Below are 26,785 nucleotides of genomic sequence, written 5' to 3'. Positions count from 1 at the left end.
CCAAAACTCTGAATTATTTTTTAAAAATTTTAAAGAGAAAATGTACTTTACTTACTTTTGAATATTCTCTTGAACTTGATTAACAGTGATTAACTGTTTGTTAACAGTGATTAACAGTGATTAACTCCTCAGGGAGTTCTCCAGGATTTTAATAATAGACCAGGATTATGTGTTATTACCACATCATTTGTTAGTATTTAATTAAATAGCTTGGTGTTAAATTTTTTTAAGCATTTTAATGTATAACCATTTAAAATCTTGACCATAGTATTAATTTCCTAGGTAAATTCTTTTTATAAAATTAATTAATTAATTAATTAATTTGGTTGCACTGGGTCTTGGTTGTGACAGGTGGGCTCCTTAGTTGTGGCATGCGAAACTTTTAGTTACGGCATGCATGTGGGATCTAGTTCCCTGACCAGGGATCAAACCCAGGTCCCCTGCATTGGGAGCACAGTCTTAACCACTGTGCCACCAGGGAAGTCCCCGTAGGTGAATTCTTTTATTTATGTTCTGTATAGGTAGACATCTACAACCAGCTACCTTTTAGAATAATCTGAAATCCTGAATTAGTAGCTTCTAAATTAATGATGTTTTTACCTCTTTATTCAACTAACGTCTGCCAATACTCAGCAAACACAAATGTGATTTCCTCTGAGTTATATTCATTTATGATCCTCTGTGGTCCACTATTTAATTCTGCTTTCCATTCTGAAAGAGCTCTTAACCTTTGTTCATTAATCATGGGAAACAGTTGTGCAACGTGCCTTGACATTAACTTGAACATCTAAAATTAGTCCTGTAACAATCAGCAGTTGGGAACAAGGTTTTAGTAGTTTGTGGTATATGTTAAGTAGACATTGCAAGGTTGGAAGGAACTCCCTAGAAATAAGTAAGTGACTTGTGTTATGTGTGTGTGCATGTACCTGTGTGTATACACAATTGAAAGTCTCTTTTTATTAAGCAGATGGACAAATTACATCTGTTACTACAAATGCATTATAAGCATCTTTATGCACTATGCTGTTTAATCATTTTAGAAGAAAAATATATTTATTGAAAACCTGGTACGCTAGAATGGATTTTTCTGCATGTTTCTTTTGTGGTTTTCATTTTTTAAAGGAATAATTGTATTATATATACTATATTTCAAGTGAATGAATTTTTTTTTTCCTCTTCAGAGTTTATAGAAACCCATTCACAAAAATGACATCCTGGTTATATGAATGTCTTTGTGAAGCTGAACTAGCACAGTATTATCCTCATTTTACTGCCCTTGGCCTTCAGAAAATAGATGAATTAGCCAATGTTACAATGAAGGACTACTCCAAATTGGGAGTCCATGACATGAACGACCGCAAACGTCTCTTCCAACTTATCAAAATCATTAAGATTATGCAGGAAGAAGATAAAGCAGTCAGTAGCCCAGAGTATCCTCTACAGACAAGCAGTCTGTGCATCAAGCCTCAGAAATCTAGATCTGGCCCTCGAAGGCAACTGCATTTTGATTCTCCTGCTGACAACAAAGACAGAACTACCAGCCACAATCAGTTTGAACTGTGCGATTTATCACATTTATCTGCAAGTGAACAGAAGTCTAGTTACCTAAAAGTACTAGAGCATTTGCTACCAGATGATTCCCAGTACTGTACAAAAACAAGAATTCTGAATGCCACAGCTGCTGATTCCTACCTACAAGAAGAAACTAACACTTCACTCTTTTCATCAAATCACTTTTCTCCAATACAGGGAGATTGTGATAGTCCCGTTATGCAAAGAGTCTCTCATGTTTCAGGGTATAACTATGGAATCCCTCATTCCTATATCAGGTAATAACTTATTTTTTCTTTTTTAATTTTGGAGGGAGGGTAGCCTTAGGCAAGGGCAGGCTTCTCCATGACCAGAGGAGACCAACTATTCCATATTTACAGAAAATGATAGTGAACAGCTTCTGCGGTGATAATGGAAGTACCTTGATAGGGGGAAATTAATGAAGAATTTGGACTTTTCAACTGGGAGAAAGATGATATTGTTCATGTGCATCAAGCAGCTGCTACTTACCAGGATCTGCTATTATTCCTATAGCAGACATATTTTTATTATTATAGTGTAACATGATACATCTAATGCATCCATGAAGGTAAAATATCAATGGTTAACTAGTCTCTGCAGTGAAAAAAAAAAAAATTACACGAGCCACAGGATTTTTTTTTAAGGCTATTGAATTCACTTCAGCCAGGAGGCATGCAGCTTAGTTAAAAACAGCTGTTTAATTCGACTAGTTGAATTAAATAGGTCTTTGGAGCAATTGATTTACCTGCACATATTGAAATATGGTCCTGATTTTGAGTGCTTTCTACAATTCCAGCCCTGGAAGGACAGATGATTTTGGTCATTTCAAAGAGTAAGACACTTTTGATGGAGTTTAGAGTTTGGTTGTCAGAGTGACAGTGCTTCGAGTTAGAATTTGAAATAAGGTCCCTAAGAGGTGAAATATCAAGTAATCCCTAATAACAACCTTGGTATATGATAGAAAATACATTCTTTTAAAAATAATGTGTATTGTTTGTTTTGTTATTTTAAAAGTTATAGATGGTGAGTTGTGGAGAAATAAAATACATTCTTAAGCCACTTTTTTTTTAAAAAATGAAGGCTATTATTCATACCTTAAAACAAAGTATTTACATCTGGTCTTATATTGGCTAAGGTTTCAGAGGATTTCATAACCAACTAGTTCTTTTATTCGAAAAAAATAGAAGACCCAATTTTAAAGGTAAAAATGCCTTTAGTAATTTGAAATACATAAGTGAATTCTATAGTGTTTTTGGAAGAAAAAAAATTTTTTTTTTTTGTTTGGTTTAGCAAAGCACAGAGCATATAGTACTGTTTTCTTCTTTCAGTTGTGAAAGGACTAGATTGTTCTATGATCATCAATGCCAGGATTGTTGCTGTCCTATTGGTTAGCTCAGTGGTGAAAGAACAAATAGCTTCTTGAATGTTAGTCTTTCATTGAACAACACATAAAACTCTAAATTGGAATTATTTATAAATAGAATAAAGATGTGACTTTGCATTATTTATTTAGATAGAATGGATATTTTAGTTTAAATATTGCTGTTTTATTTTTTTGGCAAATATAAAGTACCACCTCTGCTTGCCCTGATCCTAGATATAAAGATAGTTAGGATATCTGGAGACTCTCAGACTCTTAGGCGGCAGGGTAAGTGGGAAGACAGGCAACCATATAGTGAGATAAGCGCTCTCACAGAGGTTTGTACGTGGCAAACCCAGAACGAAAGCTATTCAATTGAGCTTTCTCACTTTATATCATTATTATCATACTCTTCCCATTCCTTATTATATTAGAGAAATGGAGGTAAGAAAGTACATTTTCCCCAATAATTCTCAATATTGTCTTCTCACCCAAACCCTAAGTAGGAGCCAGAGTTTCGGAACCCTGAGAAACTCCCTCACCAACTTAAGGCTTCCTGTTAGTGAGTCATCCCTGTCCAAAGAGCATTCTCTTTGGATACCTCAAATCAGGTAAGTTCAAAATAAATTACTGGACTCAGAACTTTAATAAAAGTCTAAGGCGTTTAGATAACTGGCTGCCCTGACTTATTTAAGATCTTGAACAGACCTAACTCTAGATGTATTAACTCTGCATGTCAGACAGATATATTTTATTTCTTCTAGGGAAGGTTGAGCAGTAAAACCAGAGCGTTTTAGAATACATTAAAACTTTGTGTTTTTTTTTCTGGGGAATTCCTTGGCGGTCCAGTGGTTAGGACTCAGCGCTTTCACTGCTGGCCCGGGGTTCAGTCCTTGGTTGGGGAACTGAGATCCGCAAGCCATGCAGCACGGCCAAAAAAGAAAAAAGAAAAAAATTGGTCTTTTCTTATTAAAAAATCTAACATATGCAAAAGAAGAGAAAATAGAACAGTGAGCCCCCACATGCCCATCATTCACTTTCAATGATTGTCAAGATTTTGCCACACTTACTGTCAAAATGGTACATTTTTTTAGACGTCTACTCTACATTGGTTAAAAAAAACAAAACATGCTTCAAAGGGCTTGAGTAGTCTTTGTTTTTTTTTTAATTGGCGTATAATTGCTTTATAATGTTGTGTTAGTTTCTGCTGTACAATGAAGTGAATCAGCTATATGTATACCTGTATCCCCTCCCTCTTGGACCTTCCTCCCACCCACCCCCCATCCCACCCATCTAGGTCATCACAGAGCACTGAGCTGAGCTTCCTGTGCTTCACAGCATGTTCCTAACCCAAGGAATATTGCCTCAATATTCTGGATGTTAAGGTTGATGAGTTCACTGAAGTCAGCCAGAGAAGAAATGTATCTGGATAGAAAGATGAATTAGTGGTGAATTAGCACCAGTGGTGAATTAGCACCAGTCATAAAATTGTCCTGGGAAGAGGAAATATAGGCTCGTGTTCTAACAAATAAATATATATCAGGGTAGGCAAAAAGAGGATGCAAGAAAACAAGACAAAGGGAGTGCCAGAATATACCTGGGAGAAACAGGGGGAAAATACATGGAAACCTACCACCAAATTCAAGGTATTTAATAAACCCAGGTAGGATAAAAAAAAAGAAATTAGATTGAATGGTCCAGAAAACAGTAAATGTACAATAATAATTGGATTGAAAGGAAGCAAGAAACCTGCTTTTGGGTGGGGTGGAATAGAGAGGGAGATAGAAGTAATCAGGAGGATTTATAGCGAATAAAAGATCTCAGTGTCAACACTTCAGTATGTAACATATTGTGTGTATACGTGTGTGTGTGTGTGTATTACACCTAATATATAACAAAATGTACTGATACTTTGACCTCTTAAGTAGTTTTATCGTATTATTAAAAATTAAAGCCCACTTATACATCAGCCAGAACCCCTCAGAGAAAGAGAATCCTTGGACTGAGATGGAGAAAATCAGAGTTTGTGTTCGAAAACGCCCTCTGGGCATGAGGGAGGTACGTCGTGGAGAAATTAATATTATTACTGTAAAAGACAAAGAAACTCTACTTGTTCATGAGAAGAAAGAAGCAGTTGACCTCACACAATATATTCTGCAGGTATGATGCTTTCCTTCTGTGTTTGGAACTAACATTATCAAGTGTCAATTTTTTGTTTTTTTGTTTGAGTAGCAGTACAAATTCTAAAATCCAGTTTTGGGTTTGGGTGTTGGCATTCATTCCTGATGTGACATTGCATTAAATCATTGATAAACCTTAGCCTTCATTTTTAAAAAATATAGCGCAATGGGGGATACAAAAACGTAACTCCTCCACTCTTGTGCAATAGAGTTGCATCATACAGTCACTTAACATGCTTTATGTGAACTTAATTACACATATTCAGTCAGAAAAGAGCAAATGCGGGAATAAAAAGAGTTTAAATAATGAACTGGTGGTAAGCAGGGCCAGTCACTGAGCGTATGCGCCAGAGCGACTATGAGATGGTCACACAGTCTCAATTCTCTCCTGTCTCTCACGGTGTGAACTTCTCATTCTGCTGAGTGCGAGTCTGAAGTTTAATGATGGAGGGTATATTTTTGAGCAAAAAGACCCCAGATTGCCAGCCAACTGCTTATTTTGATTCTCGCTTGTATTTGGGCCTAGGCTTAATTTGGTGGAAATTGGGCTCCTGAACAGGCCACTTTGTACAAGGTAGATTGCAGTGAGTAAATATAACCCAGGGATGTGATTTTATATCGAACATATAAGGGGTTAAATAAAACACTGTAGTTCAAACACATTAAAAAATGTTCACTCCCTGCCAGAATGATCATGATGAGTCCAAGGACAAAGGGTTTGATACTGAAAGAAATTTATTCCTAGCTGATAGGTACCCTTGCGATAATTCCTTCAGTCTCTTATAAAAGCAGCAAACCCCACAGATGGAAGATACCATAATTTAGGTACTCTTAAAATTATGAAGCAATTATGAATAATCTTAAATAGGGGATAATCCACCAGATGTTAAGATTTGGGAATTCAGAGTTTCTCTTATCTGAATCTGCCTCCCTGCATGTTCATATTATGTTCATTCTATTCTCTCTCTCTCTTGCTTCAAAACCCAGTGACTGGGAGTTCCTTGGTGGTCTAGTGGTTAGGATTTGGTGTTTTTCACTGCCGTGGCCTGGGTTCATTCCCTGGTCAGGGAACTGAGATCCTGCAAGCCACGTGGTGCAAGAAAACAAAACAAAACCCAGTGACAGGTAGAAAGAAAAAAAAAGTGGTGAATAATCTGGTGTGCAAGCAATTCACCTTAGTCAGCTGAGATATTACTCTACTGGAATAAATCCTTTAACACTGAAGTCAAATTGTTAATACTCTCCCCTCTTTAACACTTGCATTGTTCTTTTTTTTCTTTGCTTACCAAAATTGACTTTCACAGTAACATTCAAAGCAATCTACTGTGTCTTTCTATGGGCACTAAATTACTAGGCCACTGTATAACCAGCGCAGTCACTTTAACAGCCTTATTGATTGCTGGTCAATGCACAGTCTATTAGGTCTGGGTGGGAGGTATTTATATTGAAGATGGTCCAAATGACCAATTAGTTGTAATACTATCTAGTTCCATGGCTACTTATAGCCATGGTAATAGCCCTATCCAATCACCATCTACCCAAGACTGCCTTAATGATGCTTCTGTCACAGTAATTCCCTCAAGGAGGCATCATCTTATCTTTTGTATTTTTCCATTATCCCAAAACACAATAACCTTACTTCTTTGTCATTGCCATTGGTCAATACTTATTGAATACCCATTGTTTCCTTAGCACTTTATCTGCTGTTTGAACTTTGGACCTTTGCTCTCATAGGTCAAAGTCCTTACCTGTCAATGCTTATAATATATGTGTTGAGAGGCCTTTTTTCTCCCCCTTTTTCTTAAGTAGAAAGAAGAAAAGGGAGGTTCATAGCAAACATAGCAAATAAATATTGATACTAGATTCTTTGGGTTTTATTTTTAAACTTATTCAGGAATTCAAATAGGTTTATGTGTCCTTTAATTAAACATCTTACCCTTTCAAATCTTCTTTTGTTACTTATGTGATCATATACATATAGTGTGCTGTCCTACTTACCATTAAATTTTAGGATAGCAACATAATAAGTGAAAAAACAAGGAGACCTATCTGTATGTGTTTCATTCCAATTTCTTAAAGAAAAATATAGAGAGAGAAAAAAAAGATGGTACTGAAATATATCAAAGTCAATAGTGGCCATCTCTAGTGGTAGTAAGATTTACAGATAATTTGATTTTCTTATCTGTTGTTATCCATGTTTAAAATCTTTTTATACAATCAGCAGTGTTACTCTTATAAAAAAAAAAGTAAGAACTTTTGAATAGGATAGATTTACCTATTTCAAAATCAAAACGGTATGCAACGAAGAATGTCTCTAATCCCATTTCCTCCTTGAAGACAACCAGTATTACTTAAGTGTATTTTTCCAGAGATATTCTATAAAGACACTTATAATTTTTTAAAAACTTCTTTAAAAAATAAACTATGCAACTCTGATCATATCAAAACTAAAGTGAATTTTTTTTTTTTTTGGCTGCGCTGCACTGCTTGCAGGATCTCAATTCCCTGACTAGGGATTGAACCCAAGCCACGGCAGTGAAAGTCCAAATCCTAACCAGTAGGCCACCAGGGAACTGCCTAAAGTGAATGTTAATCCAACTTCATTGATAAAATATGATCAAATGAAAGCATATGTGATGCACATGAATTATAATAGTAATCTTGTATGTTCACATATCTTTCATGAAAGGTTCGTACAAAATTACTGGGAAAATCAGTACTTAAATCCTATTGGAAGGAAAGATACTAATTCCTTTAGTCAATACATGCTTTCAAAGGTGTTTACCCAAGAGCACTTATAGAAAGAGAAGAATAGCCATATACTCATGAAATAAAAGAAACCCCCCCAAAAATGTATATCCACATTTACTTCCGTTCATTTTTTTATTTTCCTGAGAAATGCCAAAAATGCTTTTGACTTCATACTTAACTATAAAAACCTACAGTGATATTTGAGCAAAGAATGGATTTGTCTCCTTGCTTAAAGACCAGTTATGAGTTAGATATAAATCATGTCCATTAAAGTCAGATTTTTGAAATATATTTTACTCTTTATTATTGCCATTTTCAAGCTTAATCAAAAGTATAATGAACCCCCATCTACCTATGACCGAGCTAAAACAGAAACATTTAACTGTTCTTAAAATCAATCATATTTTTCAGAGCACTGAATGTTCACAGATCTCTTTATCATGCTGCACAGATTCATTTTTTTTCTCAATTCCTAACTTTTGGAGATTTTTTTTTCTTTCTTTCTTTTTTTTTTTTTTTTTTAAATTTATTTATTTATTCATTTTTGGCTGTGTTGGGTCTTCGTTTCTGTGCGTGGGCTTTCTCCAGTTGCGGAGAGCGGGGGCCACTCTTCATCGCGGTGCGCGGGCCTCTCACTGTCGCGGCCTCTCCCGTTGCGGAGCACAGGCTCCAGACGCGCAGGCTCAGTAGTTGTGGCTCACGGGCCCAGTTGCTCCGCGGCATGTGGGATCTTCCCAGACCAGGGCTCGAACCCGTGTCCCCTGCATTGGCAGGCAGATTCTCAACCACTGCGCCACCAGGGAAGCCCTCTTTCTTTTTTTTGGTCATGCCTTGCGGCTTGCGGGATCTTAGTTCCCTGACTGGGGATTGAACCCGTGCCCCCTGCAGTAGAAGCGTGGAGTCCTAGCCACTGGACCTGCAGGGAATTCCCTGGAGATTTTTTCTAATTGGTAAATTTGACTTTGTGGACCCAATTTCTTTCAGATGACCTAACAAATTTCCATTCTAATGGAATGTAATGGTACATGAAACAGAATTGAACTTGGGGTATGGTGACCCACGATAAGTTGGCTCAAGTCCACTTTTCCAGACTTGCCCATAAAATTTTTTCTTAACTGAATATTTAGAGCAGGCCCAGAAGGAAGCAGAAGATAGGGCCTCATCTCTCATTCATTATGTGTAGACTGCCATTATGATGCTACAATCAGACTTGAAATTATTAGGATTTCTTACTCAGATATAGTTGGGCTGCCAACATAGTGAGCCTCTAAATTATGGTAATTATTACGGCTGCTGAAGTAATGCTTTCCAGACCCAATTTAATGGAATTTCCTATCTCTCCTCTTTCAGATTACCATGGTTTTTCATTTGGGAGTCATCTTGGACTCCTTTCTCTCCCCAGCTATCACAATCAGTCATTGCCAAATTTCTTATGCATCCATTTCCTTTTTATTTCCATTGTCATTGTCTAATTTAGACCCTTCTTAACCTCACCACTGAATTACTCGTGTTCCTGTTTCCAATCCATTCACAATATGAAGCCAGATTAGTCTTCCAATAAAATGGCTCAGGTCATCCCTCTCCTTTGCACAGTTTTTTGTCTTTCCACTTTTACTGAATTAAATATAAGCATTCTACCCCTTCCCTTAAGGCTGGTGTCCCAAGACCCCTACAACATAGTCCTAACTCATTATTCTCACCTTCTATTTCACTTTTCTACCTGCTAAGATCCTATATGTCAAACACATTGAATCCTCCCTGTCCCCTAAAGATTCTTTGTGCTTTCCTGCTTTGACTCTTTGCTCATGTTTCCCTCGTGCCCAGAATACCTTCCATGCCTCAGTCCCTACCTCTTAAATTCCTCTTCTTCCCCCATGGCCCATTCTTAGTACAAGCTTTTTCAGAATGAATTTCCCAATCAGAGAGATTATGTTTTTCTTTTGAATTCCACATGTGCTTTATCTCTCAAATTTTTTCTACCTTGTGGTCATTTGTATACTTGTCCGGATTAACATCTTTAGGTTGTGGAGTAGGGTAATGGTAGGGTAATGTCTGTTTCTTTGGGTCCGTTGAAGTGCCTACTGCAATATACATGCTACCAGCTGAGCCATAAATATTTATGGAATTATAAATTAAGCTATGTAACCTATGGAATAAAGATCTTCCTCTAGAATTCCCCCCGAATTTCAAATATGCTGGCTCTAGGTGGGCTATGAGGATAATTTCCATAGAATTCAGTTCCTCTCCTAGACCTAAGGAAGATTGGCTCACTGTTGGACTCTTTAATTTACTTCCCTTAAGAGAGAACAAAAATTGTGTGGTTTAGTTTTTACATTGTGAGAACATGTCTACAGAGATCTCAAGTAAAAGAAGGCCCTGTCATTTGACAGTTAATGATTGCTTATTATCTCTAAGTTTGTCATGGACAGTTACTATTAGTTAAAAATGTATTTGCGACTTTATCGTGTGTTAACCAGAATAGTGATGAAGAAAATCAAGAAAGTGTCTCTTTCTATAAAAACCAAATTTCTTTTTCAGCATGTTTTTTATTTTGATGAAGTCTTTGATGAGGCGTGCACCAATCAAGATGTATACATGAAAACTACTCATCCACTCATTCAGCATATTTTCAATGGGTACGATAGAAATTATTTGCTCCTCCTGCCTTTTATTTTCTATTTTCCATAAATCTTATTTCTTTATAAATGTTACTTATGTTTTTCAATTATTTTGAATTAAACATGAAATTGTGTTTTGACCTAATGAATTTAAATTAGACTCTTCTGGAAAATTCAGTGTCTCTATTTATAGGATTCACAAAGCATTTAGAAATATTCAGCAAAATTTCCATTTATACTGATGATATTGATTCTCTGTGCTTAGCAGAAAAATATAAGCTGTCAACAATATATATATATATATATATATATATATATATTTTTTTTTTTTTGGTTGCACCGGGTCTTAGTTGCGGCAGGCAGCCTCCTTAGTTGCAGCTCACTGGCTCGTTAGTTGCAGCACGTGGACTCCTTAGTTGCGGCATGGGAACTCTTAGTTACAGCATGCACATGGGATCTAGTTCCCTGACCAGGGGTCGAACCCGGGCCCCCTGCATTGGGAGCACGGAGTTTTATCCACTGCACCACCAGGGAAGTCCCTGTCAACAATATTATTTCATCAAAGTCCTCCGAATAAGAAGGTGTAAGTGGTTGTAGTTAGTCTGAACTTTTGATAATAGGAATTCTGTATTCTAGCTATAGTTTCATTTTAATTTTAAAATAATTATTCACACATAAACATTAAATGGGACAGAGTAGGTACTAGGGGCCTCTGTTGTATATTTAAAATGTAGTCAGGTACAGGTAGAAAATATTGAACAGCCTGCTAGAGTAACTGATTTCAGAGTATTTTTACTTTTATTTTATTTTATTTTATTTTATTTTTTTCAAACTTTTTTTTTTTTTGGAGTTAAGGCAGCATTTTATTTATTTATTTATTTATTTATTTATTTATTTTTGGCTGTGTTGCGTCTTCGTTTCTGTGCGAGGGCTTTCTCCAGTTGCGGCAAGCGGGGCCACTCTTCATCGCGGTGCGCGGGCCTTTCACCGTCGCGGCCTCTCTTGTTGCGGGGCACAGGCTCCAGACGCGCAGGCTCAGTAGTTGTCGCTCACGGGCCCAGTTGCTCCGCGGCATATGGGATCCTCCCAGACCGGGGCGCGAACCCACGTCCCCTGCATTGGCAGGCAGACTCTCAACCACTGCACCACCAGGGAAGCCCTACTTTTATTTTTTAAAATAACTTTTATAACTTAAAAATGTTGAGGTATAATTTACATACATTAAGATGCACAGATCTTAAGAAGTACTCAGGTTTGATGAGTTTTGATAGTTGCACGTATCCAAGTAACCAATACCTGGAACAAGATATAGAACATTTCCATCACCCCAGAAAGTTCTCTTGTGTCCCTTTTTAGTTAATCCTCCTACCTTCACCCCCAGGTCTTATATAACCACTGACTTGCTTTCTGTCACTATAGATTAGCTTTGCCTGTTCTAGAATGTCATAGAAACAGAATCATTACAATATATATCTTACGCCTGGCTTCTTTTGCATAGCATAATGGTGTGTTTTTTTAATAAATTTATTTTTATTTTTATTTATTTTTGGCTGCATTGGGTCTTCGTTGCTGCACGCAGGCTTTCTCTAGTTGCGGCGAGTGGGGGCTACTCTTTGTTGCGGTGCGCGGGCTTCTCATTGCAGTGGCTTCTCTGGTTGCGGAGCACGGGCTCTTGGCTCACGGGATTCAGTAGTTGTGGCACATGGGCTTCAGTAGTTGTGGCACACAGGCTTAGTTGCTCCGCGGCATGTGGGATCTTCCCGGACCAGGGCTCGAACCCGTGTCCCCTGCATTAGCAGGCAGATTCTTAACCACTGTGCCACCAGGGAAGCCCTACCACAATTTTTTTATCCATTCTCTTGTTAATGGACATTTGGGTTGTTGTTTCCAGTTTTGGAGTATTATGAATAAAGCTGTATGAACATTTTTATGCAAGTCTTTTTATGGACATCTTTTAATTTATCTCAAATAAAAACCTATAAATGGAATTGCTGGGTCATTGGGTAGGTGTATGTTTATAAGAAAGTGTCAAACAATTTTCCATGCACGGTTATATACTCCTAGAAGCAGTGTATGAGAATTGCAGTTCTGCATCCTCACCATAGTTGATATTGTCAGTCTTTTTTATTTTAGCCAGTTTAATGGAACTGTATCTCACTGTGGGTTTTTAAAAAATATATTTATTTATTTATTTTGTCTGTGCTGGGTCTTAGCTGCGGCATGCTGGATCTTCGTTGCAGCATGCAGGCTCTTAGTTGTGGCATGTGGGATCTAGTTCCCTGACTAGGGATCTAACCTGGGCCCCCTGCATTGGAAGTGCGGAGTCTTAACCACTGGGCCACCAGGGAATTTCCTCGTGTTTTTTATTTTTAATTTCCCCAGTGTCTAATGATACTGAGCATCTTTTCATGTACTTATTGGCCATTCAGATATCTTCATTTGCCTGTTTTTTGTGTTGTCTTTTTATTTTTTAAATAAATTTATTTATTTATTTATGGCTGTGTTGGGTCTCGGTTGCTGCTCGTGGGCTTTCTCTAGTTGCAGTGAGCGGGCGCTACTCTTTGATGCGGTGCGCGGGATTGTCATTGCGGTGGCTTCTCTTTGTTGCACAGCACAGGCTCTAGGCATGTGGGCTTCAGTAGTTGTGGCATGCAAGCTCAGTAGTTGTGGCTCACGGGCTCTAGAGCGCAGTCTCAGTAGTTGTGGCACACGGGCTTAGTTGCTCTGCAGCATGTGGGATCTTCCTGGACCAGGGTTCGAACCCGTGTCCCCTGCATTGGCAGGCGGATTCTTAACCACTGAGCCACCAGGGAAGTCCCTAATTTTTTTTTTTTTAATTTTTATTTATTTTTGGCTGCGTTGGGTCTTCATTGCTGCCGCTGGCTTTCTTTAGTTGCAGCGGGGGGGGGATACTCTTTGTTGTAGTGCGCGGGCTTCTCATTGTGGTGGCTTCTCTTGTTGCAACGCGTGGGCTCTAGGGCACACGGGCTTCAGTAGTTGTGGCTCGTGGGCTCTGAAGTGCAGGCTCAGTAGTTGTGGCGCACGGGCTTAGTTGCTCTATGGCATGTGGGATCTTCCTGGACCAGGGATCAAACCCACGTCCCCTGCATTGGCAGGCGGATTCTTAACCACTGTGCCACTAGGGAAATCCCTGTGTTGTCTTTATTGTTGTTGTGTAGAAGTTACTTTTTTTTTTTCCATGAGCAGGTTAAACTGAAGTCTCTGGGGACTTCCCTGGTGGTCCAGTGGGTAAGACTCCACACTCGCAACTGCGGGGGCCTGGGTTCGATCCCTGGTCGGGGAACTAGATCCTGCACACATGCTGCAACTAAGAGTTTGCATGCCGCAACTAAGAGTTTGCATGCTGCAACTAAGAAGCCCACATGCCACAACTAAGAAGTCCACATGCTGCAACTAAGAAGTCTGCATGCCACAAGTAAAAGATCCCTCATGCCACAACTAAGACCCGGTGCAGCCAAAATAAATTAATTAATTAAAATAAATTTTTTTTAAAAAGTGAAATCTCTTTCAGGTTCAATTCCTATGCACCAAATTTAGGGAGTGCTTTTTGAGAGAGCAAGTTTCTAAAATAAGTTAGACTGTTAAGACATTAATAAAAAGAGAATTGCAAGTTAGGTGAAGTTATTAGGTTAGTTCTTGTAAAGTGTAATAAGAGCTTTCTTCATCTGTTGTTTTTTTTAAAAAAAGTTCATCACGAAAATGTTCAGAAGATAAGGTGGATATTATTCTTTATTATTCTCATTTTGCTAGCTCTTCTTCAGTGTGTTCAAATTTTCCTCTTGTAATTCTTTTCCTAACTGTGTCTCTGCCAGTGTATTCAAGTGCCCACACTGCTGGGAGCCATGGTTTAAAACACAAGGAGTAACCGGTCTCTGCTTCTGAACAGCTTAAATCTGATTAGCTCCCATCTCTTGATTCTCACACTTCCATGGTTACTTTGCTCTTGTCATATCATTCTTTCTTTGGTTTCTATCTGGCTTCATGTCCTTTCTGTGTATTCATCTCTCTGCCCACCTCCAGCCTCCCTCCCCTGTGTCCATACATAGAATTTTTTTCTTGCTGCAAGTAGCTACTTTTATCATTAATCCATGTGATTCCTGTTCAAGAGTCTGTAATAGCTACTTACTGCATAACATTATGTTCACTCTCTACTTAGTACTACATAGTACTAGAGCTACATAGTACATCGGACCTCACAGTACTCAGGTAATCTTGGCCTCATCTCCTAAAACATACTTTGGCTGGCAGGTTGGCCTCCCAACTCTTCTGTCCATCTCTTATTTTGCAGTTTTTCACACTCATACAGGTTGTGTGTACATGCATGTATCCACATGCAAGAATAGTGACTCCCACTTAGAATCATAGGACATCAGGGCTAGAAGGAATCTTGGAAATCAAGTAGTCCAGTAATTTATCAATGAAAGTGAAAACTGAGGCCCTAAGATCTCTTTTGTGAGTCCTTCAAATATTTTACTTAAATTGATTTTACCTCTGTCTAAACTTCCTTAGTATTCATATGAGTGGTCACTACCATCCTGTTTATCGTATGATCTTCTATTATTTATTGTATTTAATTCTCTATTACTTCTTTCACCAAACTTATCTTTCAGGATTAACACAATTTTTTTTTTCTCTAGGATCCTCTAAAGCACCTAACATGAGGTCTTTGTTTCCTTATCTTCTAGAGTTGTCTTATGGTCTTACCAGTTCCATAAAAAATTCCTAGTAAAAAAACTCACGTACTGCTTTGAGAATTTTTTTCCTCTTCCCTTGTTTTTATAATGTAAAGCCCTCTTCTCCTTAAAGGGCTCTATATTTTCTAGCTGAATTTTGTCAAGGATTCTTTTTCCACCTGACTTTTGTCATTTAAAAATCTGTGTGTAGATTAGCATTTCTCTTAATATTTAAAAGTAAGTACAAATGATTCTTCCCCCAGAGGCAATGCCACTTGCTTCGCATATGGACAGACAGGTGCCGGAAAGACCTATACCATGATAGGAACTCATCAGAACCCAGGACTGTATGCTCTGGCTGCCAAAGATATCTTCAGACAACTAGAAGTGTCCCAGCCAAGAAGACACTGTTTTGTGTGGATCAGCTTCTATGAAATCTACTGTGGACAGCTTTATGACCTCCTAAATAGAAGAAAAAGGTATTGCATATGAGTTGGAAACTGTAGATCTGTTCTTTATTGTTTTAAGCCAGAGTCCCACTGAATTATGGGATTTAATGAGAGACTTTGGTACACTAATGCCCTTTTGTGAAATGAGAGTCTCCTGAATCAGGTGCATATTTTTTTCAAACTGTCAGTTCAGCTAGAGAAAAATATAAATTAGCCTTCCATTAGTATTAAAATTTTAAGTGATCAGTATCCTAATGCTCATCAAAAGACTATATCCCTTTTATTTTGGTCTGTGAAAAAGATTATAATTTCAGGAAGTCAGGAAACCAACATATACGTAAATCCCTTCCTATTCTTTTGACCTATTATTACACTGGAAGAACTATAATGTTTCCCACTTCCTCTTGTTTTTCTTCTCAATAATCTTACGGTAAAAATGATAGTTTTCTGATATCAATAAAAAGAAAAGAAAATCTTTTCTTCACATTAACTCTTATAACTCTTTTCTTCACATTAACTCTTTTCTTCACATTAACTCTTATAACTCACATTAACTCTTATAGTCCACCAATTTATTCCATAAGCCTAACTGTTCCAATAGAGTTGTCTTCTGAGAGATCATGGGCATTGGTGAGGCTGTTTTCCTATCCTTCTGTAAAAATTTGGAAACTTGGGGTAAGGTTTAGATGGAGAAAAAAATTTTTTGAGAAAATCTTTTTTTGGCTATGAAGTGAAATTCCATTATTACTTTATTTTATTTTTTTATTTTTATTTATTTTTATTTTATTTTATTTTATTTGGCAATCAGTATCTTATTAAGGGAGAAAATAACTTAGAGTCTTTGATAGATTCAATACATGCCCCTTGGTGGATCTGGTTCAATGATGATGGTAGACCATAACCATTCATTTTGTTACACGCAGGCCTGAGGCTTTCAGTTGCAACACCAGCTCTTCCTTGCTTCCTTAGAAGATGTATCAGGACTCCTTATGTTGAAAGTATTTAGTAAAATAAGACCCCACTCTTACTGGCTTATGCATTTAGGGAAGTCATTGGCTCATATAACTAGAAAGCCTAGAGGATAGTCAAGTCTTAGGGTCTTTTTACTCTAGCAGTTCAGTGATGTTATAAAGACCCGGTTTCTTTGCATCTCTCTGCTCTACCTTCCATGGTATTAGCTTCATTCCAAAACTGTCTCTTTTGTAGATGTAGAATGGCTGCCACTGCTCCCAGGGCCACATGCTTTCACTTCTAGAGAGAAAAAGAGAGCATCTAACAACCAGAGACTAGGACTTTATTTTGATGGGACCAGCGAAGAGCCCATATCCACTCCTGAACCAATCACTGTAGCCAGGAATACACCATCCACTGATTGGCATAGGTCTGGGTTAAATGCTTATTCTATTCATTGTAGCCAAAGATGCTGATTTGTTTAAAACAATCAAAGACTGCCTCTGAAGCCTGGGGCTGGAGTCAGGAGGTGTGTGGGGGGTGAGGAGAATGCATATCGATCCCACCCAAACAGCAAAACTGCTACTTAATGGGGAGTGGTGGGTTGGGTTCTGGGGAGTCTGTTACTGAAGCTCTGCCAAACCAACCGTGTTCTTGCATCCGCAGGCTCTTCGCAAGAGAAGATAGCAAGCATGTGGTACAGATAGTGGGACTGCGAGAACTTCAGGTGGATAGTGTGGAGCTTCTCTTAGAGGTAATTCTTCCTCCTTTACTACCCCACTGTAACAGCCTAAGTACCAGGAAAGACTTCATTTTGCTATCTCGCAAATATAATGGACTCAGATTTAGGCAAAGGGCGATGACAAACATACCATTTCACATTTATAAAATATGAATCCTCCTCTGAGAGGTTGGCTCCTTTCTCTACAAGGTTGTTGTCTCAATGCCTTGATAGTGGGAAGTAAGGCGTATGGGAGAGCCTAATGCATGAGAGGATACTTTTGAGCCAGTTTCAAAAGCTGCTAATGTGTATTTTTATGGTAGTGGGCTCTGGTAAAGGCTGCTGGAGAGAAATATTCTATTTTCAATAAAAATTTTAATGGGTAATACCTTCACATGGATTCAAAATTCAGAAAGTACAATGAAAATATTCCTTCCATTCTCTTTTCCTGAGGCAACTAATATATTTTTTAGTTTTTTGTGTATCATTCCAAAGGTATTTTAAAATCTGCTTTTTTCAGCCTTTTAAAATATATAATTTAGTGATTTTAGTATTTTCAGAAAGTTATACAGCCATCACCACTGTCAAATTCCAGAACATTTTCATCACACCAAAATGAAACCCTGTACCATTAACAGTTACTCTTTATTTCCCCTGTGCCTGGTGCCTGACAACCACTAATTTCTATCTCTCTGAATTTACCTATTCTGGCCATATCATGTAAATGTAATCACACAATATGCAACATTTTGTCTCTTCCTTCTTTCACTTAGCATAATGTTTTCAAGGTTCATCCATGTTGTTGAATGTATCAGTACTTCATTCCTTTTTATGGCCGAATAATATTCTGTTGTATGGATATACCATATTTTATTCATCCATCATTTGATGGGCATGTGGGTTGTTTCAACCTTTTGGCTATTATGAATAATGCTGCTATGAACATTCAGGTACAGGTTTTTGTGTGGACGTACATTTTCAGTTTTCTTGAGTCTATGCCTAGGAGTGGAATTGTTGAGTCACTTTCTGGGGAACTGCCAAACTGTTTTCCAAAGTGGCTGCACCATTTTATATTCCCACCAGCAATGTATGAAGGTGGGTATTATTTTAAAAGCTCCCAAGGTGATTCTAACATGCAGCCATCATAGTCATGCTAGTGTATCCAACAAGCCTGGCTAGAGTCAAAGGGAGAAGGCTCGAAGGACAGGCTGGGTACTTGACAATACCCACCTTTAGAACAGCTTCACAGTACATCCCTCCAGGGACTTGGGTGTGTGAAATGGCGAGGTGGCCCACCATTAATACATGTCTTTTTCTAACAGTTTCTTTTTCTTGGGACAAATAGGTAAATTTTGTTTAAGGGCTGGAACCTTGTATTTATGTGATTATCAGATTCCTGAATCCTGGTACCCAAAATCCAAGGATGGCACCTTAGTGTGGCTGTTTTAGACAGTCACCTAAGAGCCAAGAGCCCCTTTCTAGTGACTGCAAAGGCAGGCACAGAACAAAAGTGTGTGGGACATGTTGAAGGGCTCTTCTGAGGCTGTTGACCATTCTTAACCTGTCCAGAGCTCCCTCCACTGCAGAGTCTAAGGCAATTGTTTCTTATACACCTATTCCCTGTGGTCCTCTTGCCCCTACCTCCTCTAGTCATTCCTTCATTTGGCTGGGAGTTTCAGGAGAGTTGGTCCTCATGATGCTGTTGTCCTTGGAAATTAGACCAATTGAATGGGAAAGGATCAAACACTAAAAGGAAGTCCCTTTTCCTTGGCTATGGGTCATAACTATGTTAGTGGGCAATCTGGTGTCAAATCACTCTCACCCTGGAAGAGTTTATGGCACTGCTCTATCCTAAGGTGTGTTTTCTAAGACAAGCAGAAGTTTCTTGTTAGTGAACATATTATTGCCATTGATACCCGCAGTCTGTAATACATATGAGGTTGTACAAGAAGGAAGCCAGCTGAGATCAAGGTGGAAAGTTGATATAAATTATGGATATCTGACATGGTTACCCTCATAAACATTTACTGACTTGAAACAACAGCACTTGCTAACTCAGGTGTCACACTTTCACTCTCAGGTGTCACCATTCACGCTCACTCAGGTATCACCTATGTGTTTGCTCAAGTGTCACCCTCAGGTGTCATCTTCATGTATGTCACCATCGCAGATCACCCTCAGGCTCACTCAGGCATGGCTACTTGTTACCTGCCTGCACAACTGGCAGCTTCATTTTTCACACAGGATTGTCCTTCCTCCAAGAAGTTTCTCCTTCCAGGTGTATTTTATTACCTGGTCTTACCAATGCAGGGACCAGGACTTCCCTGCCTTTACAGAGGACTCGCTGATGCATCCAGATTTGGAATCAAGGTTTTGCTTGTCAGGCAAATGATGGGCATTTTTTCCCTTGTAGAGGTTTTTGGGCTTTTAAGTCATTCCTACAGACATTTCATGTACTTGTAGGTATCCATTCCTGAACTTCTAATAAATCTGTTTCGTGTTTTAACATTGCCTTGGCTGTAGTTGGTAGCAGAGGCCCACAGAGTAAGAGCTTCCCCTAGATAAGCCTCAGTTGTATGCCAGTGATAGAGACTTAGTCTATACACAGTGCCTATCCTACTGAAGTGCTCATAGCCTGTCTTTGGCATTTGTGCAGGAAGCTTAGTGATTTAAAGTCTGGATGGAGCTGGGTCCCAGTGCTGTGTGTCCTTGAGCACATCCTTTACCTTTCTGAGCCCGAAATATGTGGATGTTAGCAGACGATTGGGTTGTGTGACAGAGAAGGAAATGAGATAATATACACATAATGCTTACTGTGATGCTAGTTAAATTTGTCACGTCTATTATTCTTATTAATAAGTCCCTGAATATTTCCCAGTGCCACAGAATTCCATAGTTGTCTCTACTTTCTATCGTAGCAGGTCCCCACTTTACTACTCACATAACATGATTTGTCTAAAGCAGCAGTCCCCAACCTTTTTAGCACCAGGGACCGCTTTCATGGAAGACAGTTTTTCCATGGATTGGGGGTGGGGGGAGGATGGTTCAGGTGATAATGCGTAATGTGAGTGAGGGGGAGCGGCAGATGAAGCTTCGCTTCCTGCTGTGCGGATCCTAGTTCCCTGACCAAGGATCGAAACCATGCCCCCTGCGCTGGAAGCACGGAGTCTTAATCACTGGACCACCAGGGAAGTCCCTACATTTTTTAGAAGAAATAGTTTAAGTTTTGGAATTTTACACAAAGATGTTAGTTCTTGGGACTTCCCTTGTGGCACAGTGGTTAAGAATCCGCCTGCCAATGCAGGGGACACGGGTTCGATCCCTGGTCCAGGAAGATCCCACATGCCGCAGAGCAACTAAGCCCGTGTGCCACAACTACCGAGCCTGCGCTCTAGAGCCCGCGAGCCAGAACTATTGAAGCCCGCGTGCCAAAACTACTGAAGCCCGCGCGCCACAACTACCGAAGCCCGCGCGCCTAGAGCCCGTGCTCCGCAACAAGAGAAGCCACCGCAGTGAGAAGCCCGCGCACTGCAACAAACGTAGCCCCTGTTCACTGCAACTAGAGAAAGCCTGCGCCCAGCAACGAAGACCCAACACAGCCAAAAATAAATAAATACATTAAAAAAAAAAAGATGTTAGTTCTTTAGTATATTTTCTTTAATTAATATTTATTGAGAACTTATAACATGCCAATCGTAGTACTAAGTGCTTTACATACTACGTATTATCTCTTTTAGTCCTCAAAAGTAACCTATGAAATTACCATTTTATAGATAAGAAACTGAGGCCCTGAAAAGTTAAGTGATTTGTAAAAGTTCTCACATTGCAAAAGTTTTAACAACCGTATTGTCAGAGCTGGCATGTAAACCCAGACAGTCTAACTTCAGATTTTACTCTTAACTGCTACACTTGAGTTGTATATCATTTACAAAAGTCTGTCTAATGATCTTCACAGACTGCCTCATTTTTACTCCTCAGAGCTCAGCTGCTTTATACCACAGTTTCTGAAAAACATGGTGATTGCAGACTGCTACTGGACCATCGACCAGAAATTCCTTCATGTCTTCTCTAAAAGGCATTTAGTCAGGAAAATTCACCTCAACATGTTAGATTTTCTGAGACGCACTCACAGGTATCTAGTACATCATGGCACAATGAAAAGCCAAGTATAAAACTCTATAATAGAACCTCAGAAGACAGTCTTTCTTGACTCCCCTGGGGATGAACCACAAGGTCACCCCTTGAGCTTCCTGTCAGTATCCACAGTTCCTGACTAGGTGTGGCCTTGAGGCCTCTCTGAGCTCTCATCAGATTCCAGCAGAAGTAGCGTCATTGATTACATGTGGCAGAGGGTACCTGGCTTCTATCCCTAGCCTGACCATATTCTGCCTGTGTGACCTTGGATAAGCCACTTAACTTCTCTGTGATCGTTCCTTTATCCGTCAAGCATATTGCTTACACAATTCACAAATGTGGGCATTTAAAAGATCTCCCCTGTCTCTTCATGGGGTTTGTAAAAGACATATATATATATATATCAAAAGAGCTGTGAGACCCCTAAAACCCTGGGAGGAAGTGCACTAGAATCTTGTTAACTCTGGGGTTATGGAAGGTATATATTTTCTTCTTTATATTTTTCCTGTATTTTCTAAGTTTTCCCCAGTAAACATGTCTTTCTTTTCTAATGAAAAAGAAGTTTGATAAAAAAGACTAATACAAATCTAAAATAATCCCTCATCATTGCATTGTAATCTATGAAAGTATGAAATCAGAGTGATAGAGAGAGGCCAGGATGAGGAAGTGCATTTAAACTAGATGGTTCATGGGAATTCTCTGGCGGTCCAGTGATTAGGACTTTGTGCTTTCACTGCGGTGGCCCCAGGTTCAATCCCTGGCTGAGGAACTAAGATCCGGCAAGCCTTGCAGCGAGGCATGGATGGATGGATGGATAGATAGATAGATAAATAGACAGATAGGCAGACAAACTAGATGGTTCAGTCATAGATTTGGCCTTAAGTGACCTAGCCAGCATCCAGGTTTAGTTATCAGTGCTTTTTTTTTTTGGGCAGTTGCCACACCCAGTATAAGGGATTACTGCTCTAATTCTTCTGATTTCTGATTAGCAGCAACATGCTATCCATGCAGTTGATAATCCAGTTTTGTAAATTAACAATTTCTGCTCTTTACAAAAGGATTCATCAGATAGTCCCTTTAAACTTTTAGCAAGCTATTTACAAAATGAGTGCATTTAAAATTTGATTCTAAATTTGATTCTAAAATACAATTCTGAATCTCACTGATAATCTTTAGAGACATAACTATTGCTTAGGCCATGGAGGAATTTATTATTAGTTAGTAATTTTTTTAAAAGTACCTACCCCTGTTTGTTAAGATATTTTATGGACTATTGTTGAAGGTTTGACTCTGTCAACTTTTGGACTCTTAATCTGGAAACTGTAGCTATGTTCAATATGATAAAAATTAAACTTCTGAGAGATTGAGAAAAAAATTAGATAGGACTTTCTTAGTCTAATTCACTGCAAAATAGATGAATTTGTCCTAAGTGCCCCACAGTGTAGTAGAAACTACATGGGCTTTGGAATCAGACATACTAGATGTGGAATTTGGTTCTGCCACAAAACAGCTGTTTGTGAGCAAATCAACCTTTGAATTTATTCCTCAGCTGTAAATTGGGCATAATAATCATACTCACCTCACCTTAGGCTACTGTGAGGATTCTGTCAAATATTTTTAAAGTTCTTCACCTTTTTGATTCTCAGTAATCAACACTCCCCCAAATCAGGGCAGGATATTCTTATATGGCTGTGTTTTCAGTGGCTTGAGGCCATTCCTGAGGCTTCACCTCTTCTCCCCCATTCCTTTGTGGCCAGAGGGACCCAAGTTAGCCTTTACTCCCATTTGGAGGGGCAGTGGTCTCAAGGGAAATCATGGGCTCATGGCAATTGTGATAACTCATCACTTCCATGTTCCCACACATCAGTCCTGGTCTCCTTTATGACTGCATCGTGGTGGAACAGGTGGATGTGATCATTCATTCTGTGATGCACATTTCTGTCCTTTGCTTTGGTTACTACGACAGATGGGTATTATGGGACCTTACTTTGGAGCCAAGTTATGCCCTGGGGATTTTAGTCAGGATAAATCCATCAAAGATATTAAAAAGAGTATATGAGATCAAGAAGTAAATTAGCTCTTGAGCTATTGAATGTTCTCCCCAAGATTAGTATTCCACATTGTTTTCATTGCTCTTGGGTACTTATTCTGTATGATTTAGAGTTTAGGCAGCTTTCCTCATAGAGGGAAAAGACTGCAGTCTACTGACAAAGCTATATGTCTGGTCTCTACTGCTCTCAGCCAACTCTTAGGAGCCAGAGGGCTTTGTCTACTCCTTGCAGAAGTCACCCTGTGGATTTTATTTTCAGGTGATCTTGAAGGGCAGCAAGGAGCGCAGCACTGGGGCCACTGGAGTTAATGCAGACTCCTCCCGCTCTCATGCTATCATCCAAATTCAGATCAAAGATTCAGCCAAGAGGACATTTGGCAGGTGAGCTGGAAATACACAGGGAATCGCATTGTGTGCCTTTCCCTAATGTGACTTTGAAATATGTGTTGTCAACAACAGGACATCCTGCCACTGTGGAGTTCTTTATTTCAGGGATACACAGTAGAGTTATTAGCTCTGAAATAAATCATTGTACTAAAGTGCCATCAGTTGATTAACCATGAAGTAATGACCTATTGTTGGTCAACCCTAAGTTATTAAAAGGGACATTGATTGCTTCTAACGTGAAAAACAGTATCAGCAGAGGAATAGTAGGAAATGCATCTCAGAGAGCTTACAGGCAAAAAAAAAAAAAAAAGAAAAAAGAAAGAAAGAAAATTAATCCATCCTTCCTGAAAGAAGCCATAAGACAACTGGGTACATTCATTGCCTCTCTGGTGCTATCTTAGCAAAGTCTGCCACAGTGATGGATGAACCTATCTCACCTCTGAGTAATGAGTCTTTTTTTTTTTTGCGGGGAGGGGGGTTTGCTGGAAAGCAGCCCACGGAAGTTTCTATTTAATTATCTAAGTGGTCACCTAAGTGATTTGCATTGTGGTCATTTAGCCTTATGGGAAGAATGTTTAATTAATTTCAGTCATACTTCCTCACAAATGATTAAAATCAACAGAAGGGTCTAAGTGAACAGTGCCAGCAGTAAGTGACAGATTAGAATCTTGCAATACTTTTGGAAAGCTGACAGTAACATCTTTTACTTTCCTGAGGATGGGTCAGTGTTGATTTCTTCCTGGGGTCACAAAATGCTGGCTGATGTAAAAATAAACCAAAGCCCCAAAGAAGTCATCCCTGCTGTGTCTTTTCTCTAGGATCTCTTTTATTGACTTGGCTGGCAGTGAAAGAGCAGCAGATGCCAGAGACTCAGATAGACAGACAAAGATGGAAGGTGCGGAAATAAACCAGAGTCTTCTGGCTGTAAGTTGTTCAAAACCTTTAATCTAAAAATCATTCTTGAGAGATTTTGCCCCTCTTTACATGCAGCCAAAGTAGGTGAGGGTGGGGTGGAATAAGGCAGTGGAATTCCAAGGTTGGAGACGGAGATGAAGGTTGCCCAATCAGATTCTCGGCAGTTCTAGACAACTCTTCCTTCTCTCCCTGCCTTCTCTTCCTCTGGTCAATCCCTGACAATTAGGAACAGAGAAGTATTTCTTAGGTACGCTTTCTCCCTCTCATCAAGTCTTAAAATTATTTTTTCAAACATATAATAGTAGAATAAATAGTATAATGATCTCCCAAATACTTGTCCCCCAGCTTCAACATGCGAAAAATCTAACCAACCCTTTCCTTCCCCTGGTTGGATTATTTTAAAACAAATCTTGTCATCATGTCATTTCTTCCACAAATATTTACTGATGTATTTCAGAGATAAGGACTCTTATTTTTTAATATAACATAATACCTTTGCATACCTAAAGAAATAATTATTTAATGATACCTGTTATCCAGTAAGTGTTATAATTTTACCAGCTGACCCATAAATGTCATTTTACAGTTGATTTATTCAAATCAAGATACAAACAAGATCCTCGGATTGCTTTTGGTTGATATTCCTCTTTCATGCCATATCAGTTCTTCCCCCTCTCTCTCTTTTTTTAATATTAATGTATTTGTTGAAGAAAACTCAGTCACTTGACCTGTGAGATTTTCCACATTCTGGATTAGGCTGACTGCATCCCATGTTGATGTTTAACATGGTACTGTATCCTCTATTTTCTATAAAGTGGTTAAGATTTATATTTGTGCTGTCCAAAATGGTAGGCACTAAGCCACATGTGGCTATTGGGTACTTGAAATGTGGCTAGTCTGAATTGAGATGTGCTCTAAGTGTAAATTACACATTGAAGCATATAAAATATCATTAATATTTTTTCATACTGATTACATGCCAAAATATTATTGGATGTGTCAGATTAACTAAAATATATAATTAAGATTGTATATTTAATATACAATTAAGATTATATGTTTAATATAATATATAATTTCATCTGGTTTTATTTCTTTTTATTTTTTTCTCTCTCTCTCTTTTTTTATTGGGGTATAGTTGTCTTACAATGTTGTGTTAGTTTCTACTGTACAGCGAAATCAAGTAGAGTTCCCTGTGCTATACAGCAGGTTCTTATTAGTTATCTATTTTATACATATTAGTTTTATTTCTTTTTAATATGGTTTTATTTCTTTTTAATATGGCTATGATAATAAAATTACATATATGGTTTATATTTGTGGCTCACATATTTTGATTGGGAAAATGCTGATCTAGAGGCTTGATCAGATTTAAGTTCTGTTTTTTTGGCAAGAATAATTCATGAGAAGTTCTTAGACTTTCTGTAGGAACACATCAGGAGGTACAGAATGTCTGATTATCTCTTTTTGTGATTTTGAAGTGTTATCAGTCTAATTCCTCCATTACTATGTTTCCCGTCAACCTTTTTCACCTTATGGTTTTAGCAGCTGTCAATGAGCATAATTACCTTTATCCATTGCTTCATTAGGGATTCCAAAATGGTGATATTCTAATTCTAATATTCCTTCTGTATTTATTAACTGGAAAGAACTTTCCCACAACTATCTGATTATCCTGAAATATAATTCATACAATGGAGGCAAGATAAATGCTTGATTTTTTGCCTTCACTCACCAGTTTTCAGAATGAGTTGATGTCCTGGTAACCTAAACATGACCATGAGTTTGTTGTTGTTGTTGTTTATTTTTTTGTTTGTTTTCATATTATTATAAACTCATTGAAATCTTTTTTTTTTCTTCTTCTTCTTCTTAAATTACACATTTTTGGCCAGTGGGAGTCTTTTCAAGTATGTTCCTACTAGTCCCTGGCTTTCTGGTATGACAAGATGTTGTAGGCTCATCTTGTACATTTTTTTCCCCAGACCTTGAATCAGCCATTTCTT

At 38.5% G+C, this 26,785-nt stretch overlaps 1 protein-coding gene across 1 annotated transcript in view; it reads left to right on the top strand.

The window, feature by feature from the left end:
• KIF24 (kinesin family member 24) overlaps positions 1-26,785 on the top strand; it is a 59,390-nt gene that overhangs the window by 18,090 nt on the left and 14,515 nt on the right. The window contains exons 2-9 of the mRNA XM_061199266.1: positions 1,182-1,829; positions 3,439-3,543; positions 4,903-5,092; positions 10,402-10,499; positions 15,439-15,654; positions 17,242-17,329; positions 23,740-23,861; positions 24,686-24,791. Coding sequence (XP_061055249.1) covers positions 1,207-1,829; positions 3,439-3,543; positions 4,903-5,092; positions 10,402-10,499; positions 15,439-15,654; positions 17,242-17,329; positions 23,740-23,861; positions 24,686-24,791 — 1,548 coding nt within the window. The 5' untranslated portion in view covers positions 1,182-1,206. The remainder of the gene's footprint in view (positions 1-1,181; positions 1,830-3,438; positions 3,544-4,902; positions 5,093-10,401; positions 10,500-15,438; positions 15,655-17,241; positions 17,330-23,739; positions 23,862-24,685; positions 24,792-26,785) is intronic.

The sequence above is a fragment of the Eubalaena glacialis genome, chromosome 9 (assembly GCF_028564815.1).
Source record: "Eubalaena glacialis isolate mEubGla1 chromosome 9, mEubGla1.1.hap2.+ XY, whole genome shotgun sequence".
Classification (NCBI taxonomy): domain Eukaryota; kingdom Metazoa; phylum Chordata; class Mammalia; order Artiodactyla; family Balaenidae; genus Eubalaena; species Eubalaena glacialis.
This window is presented reverse-complemented; position numbering and strand designations above follow the sequence as displayed.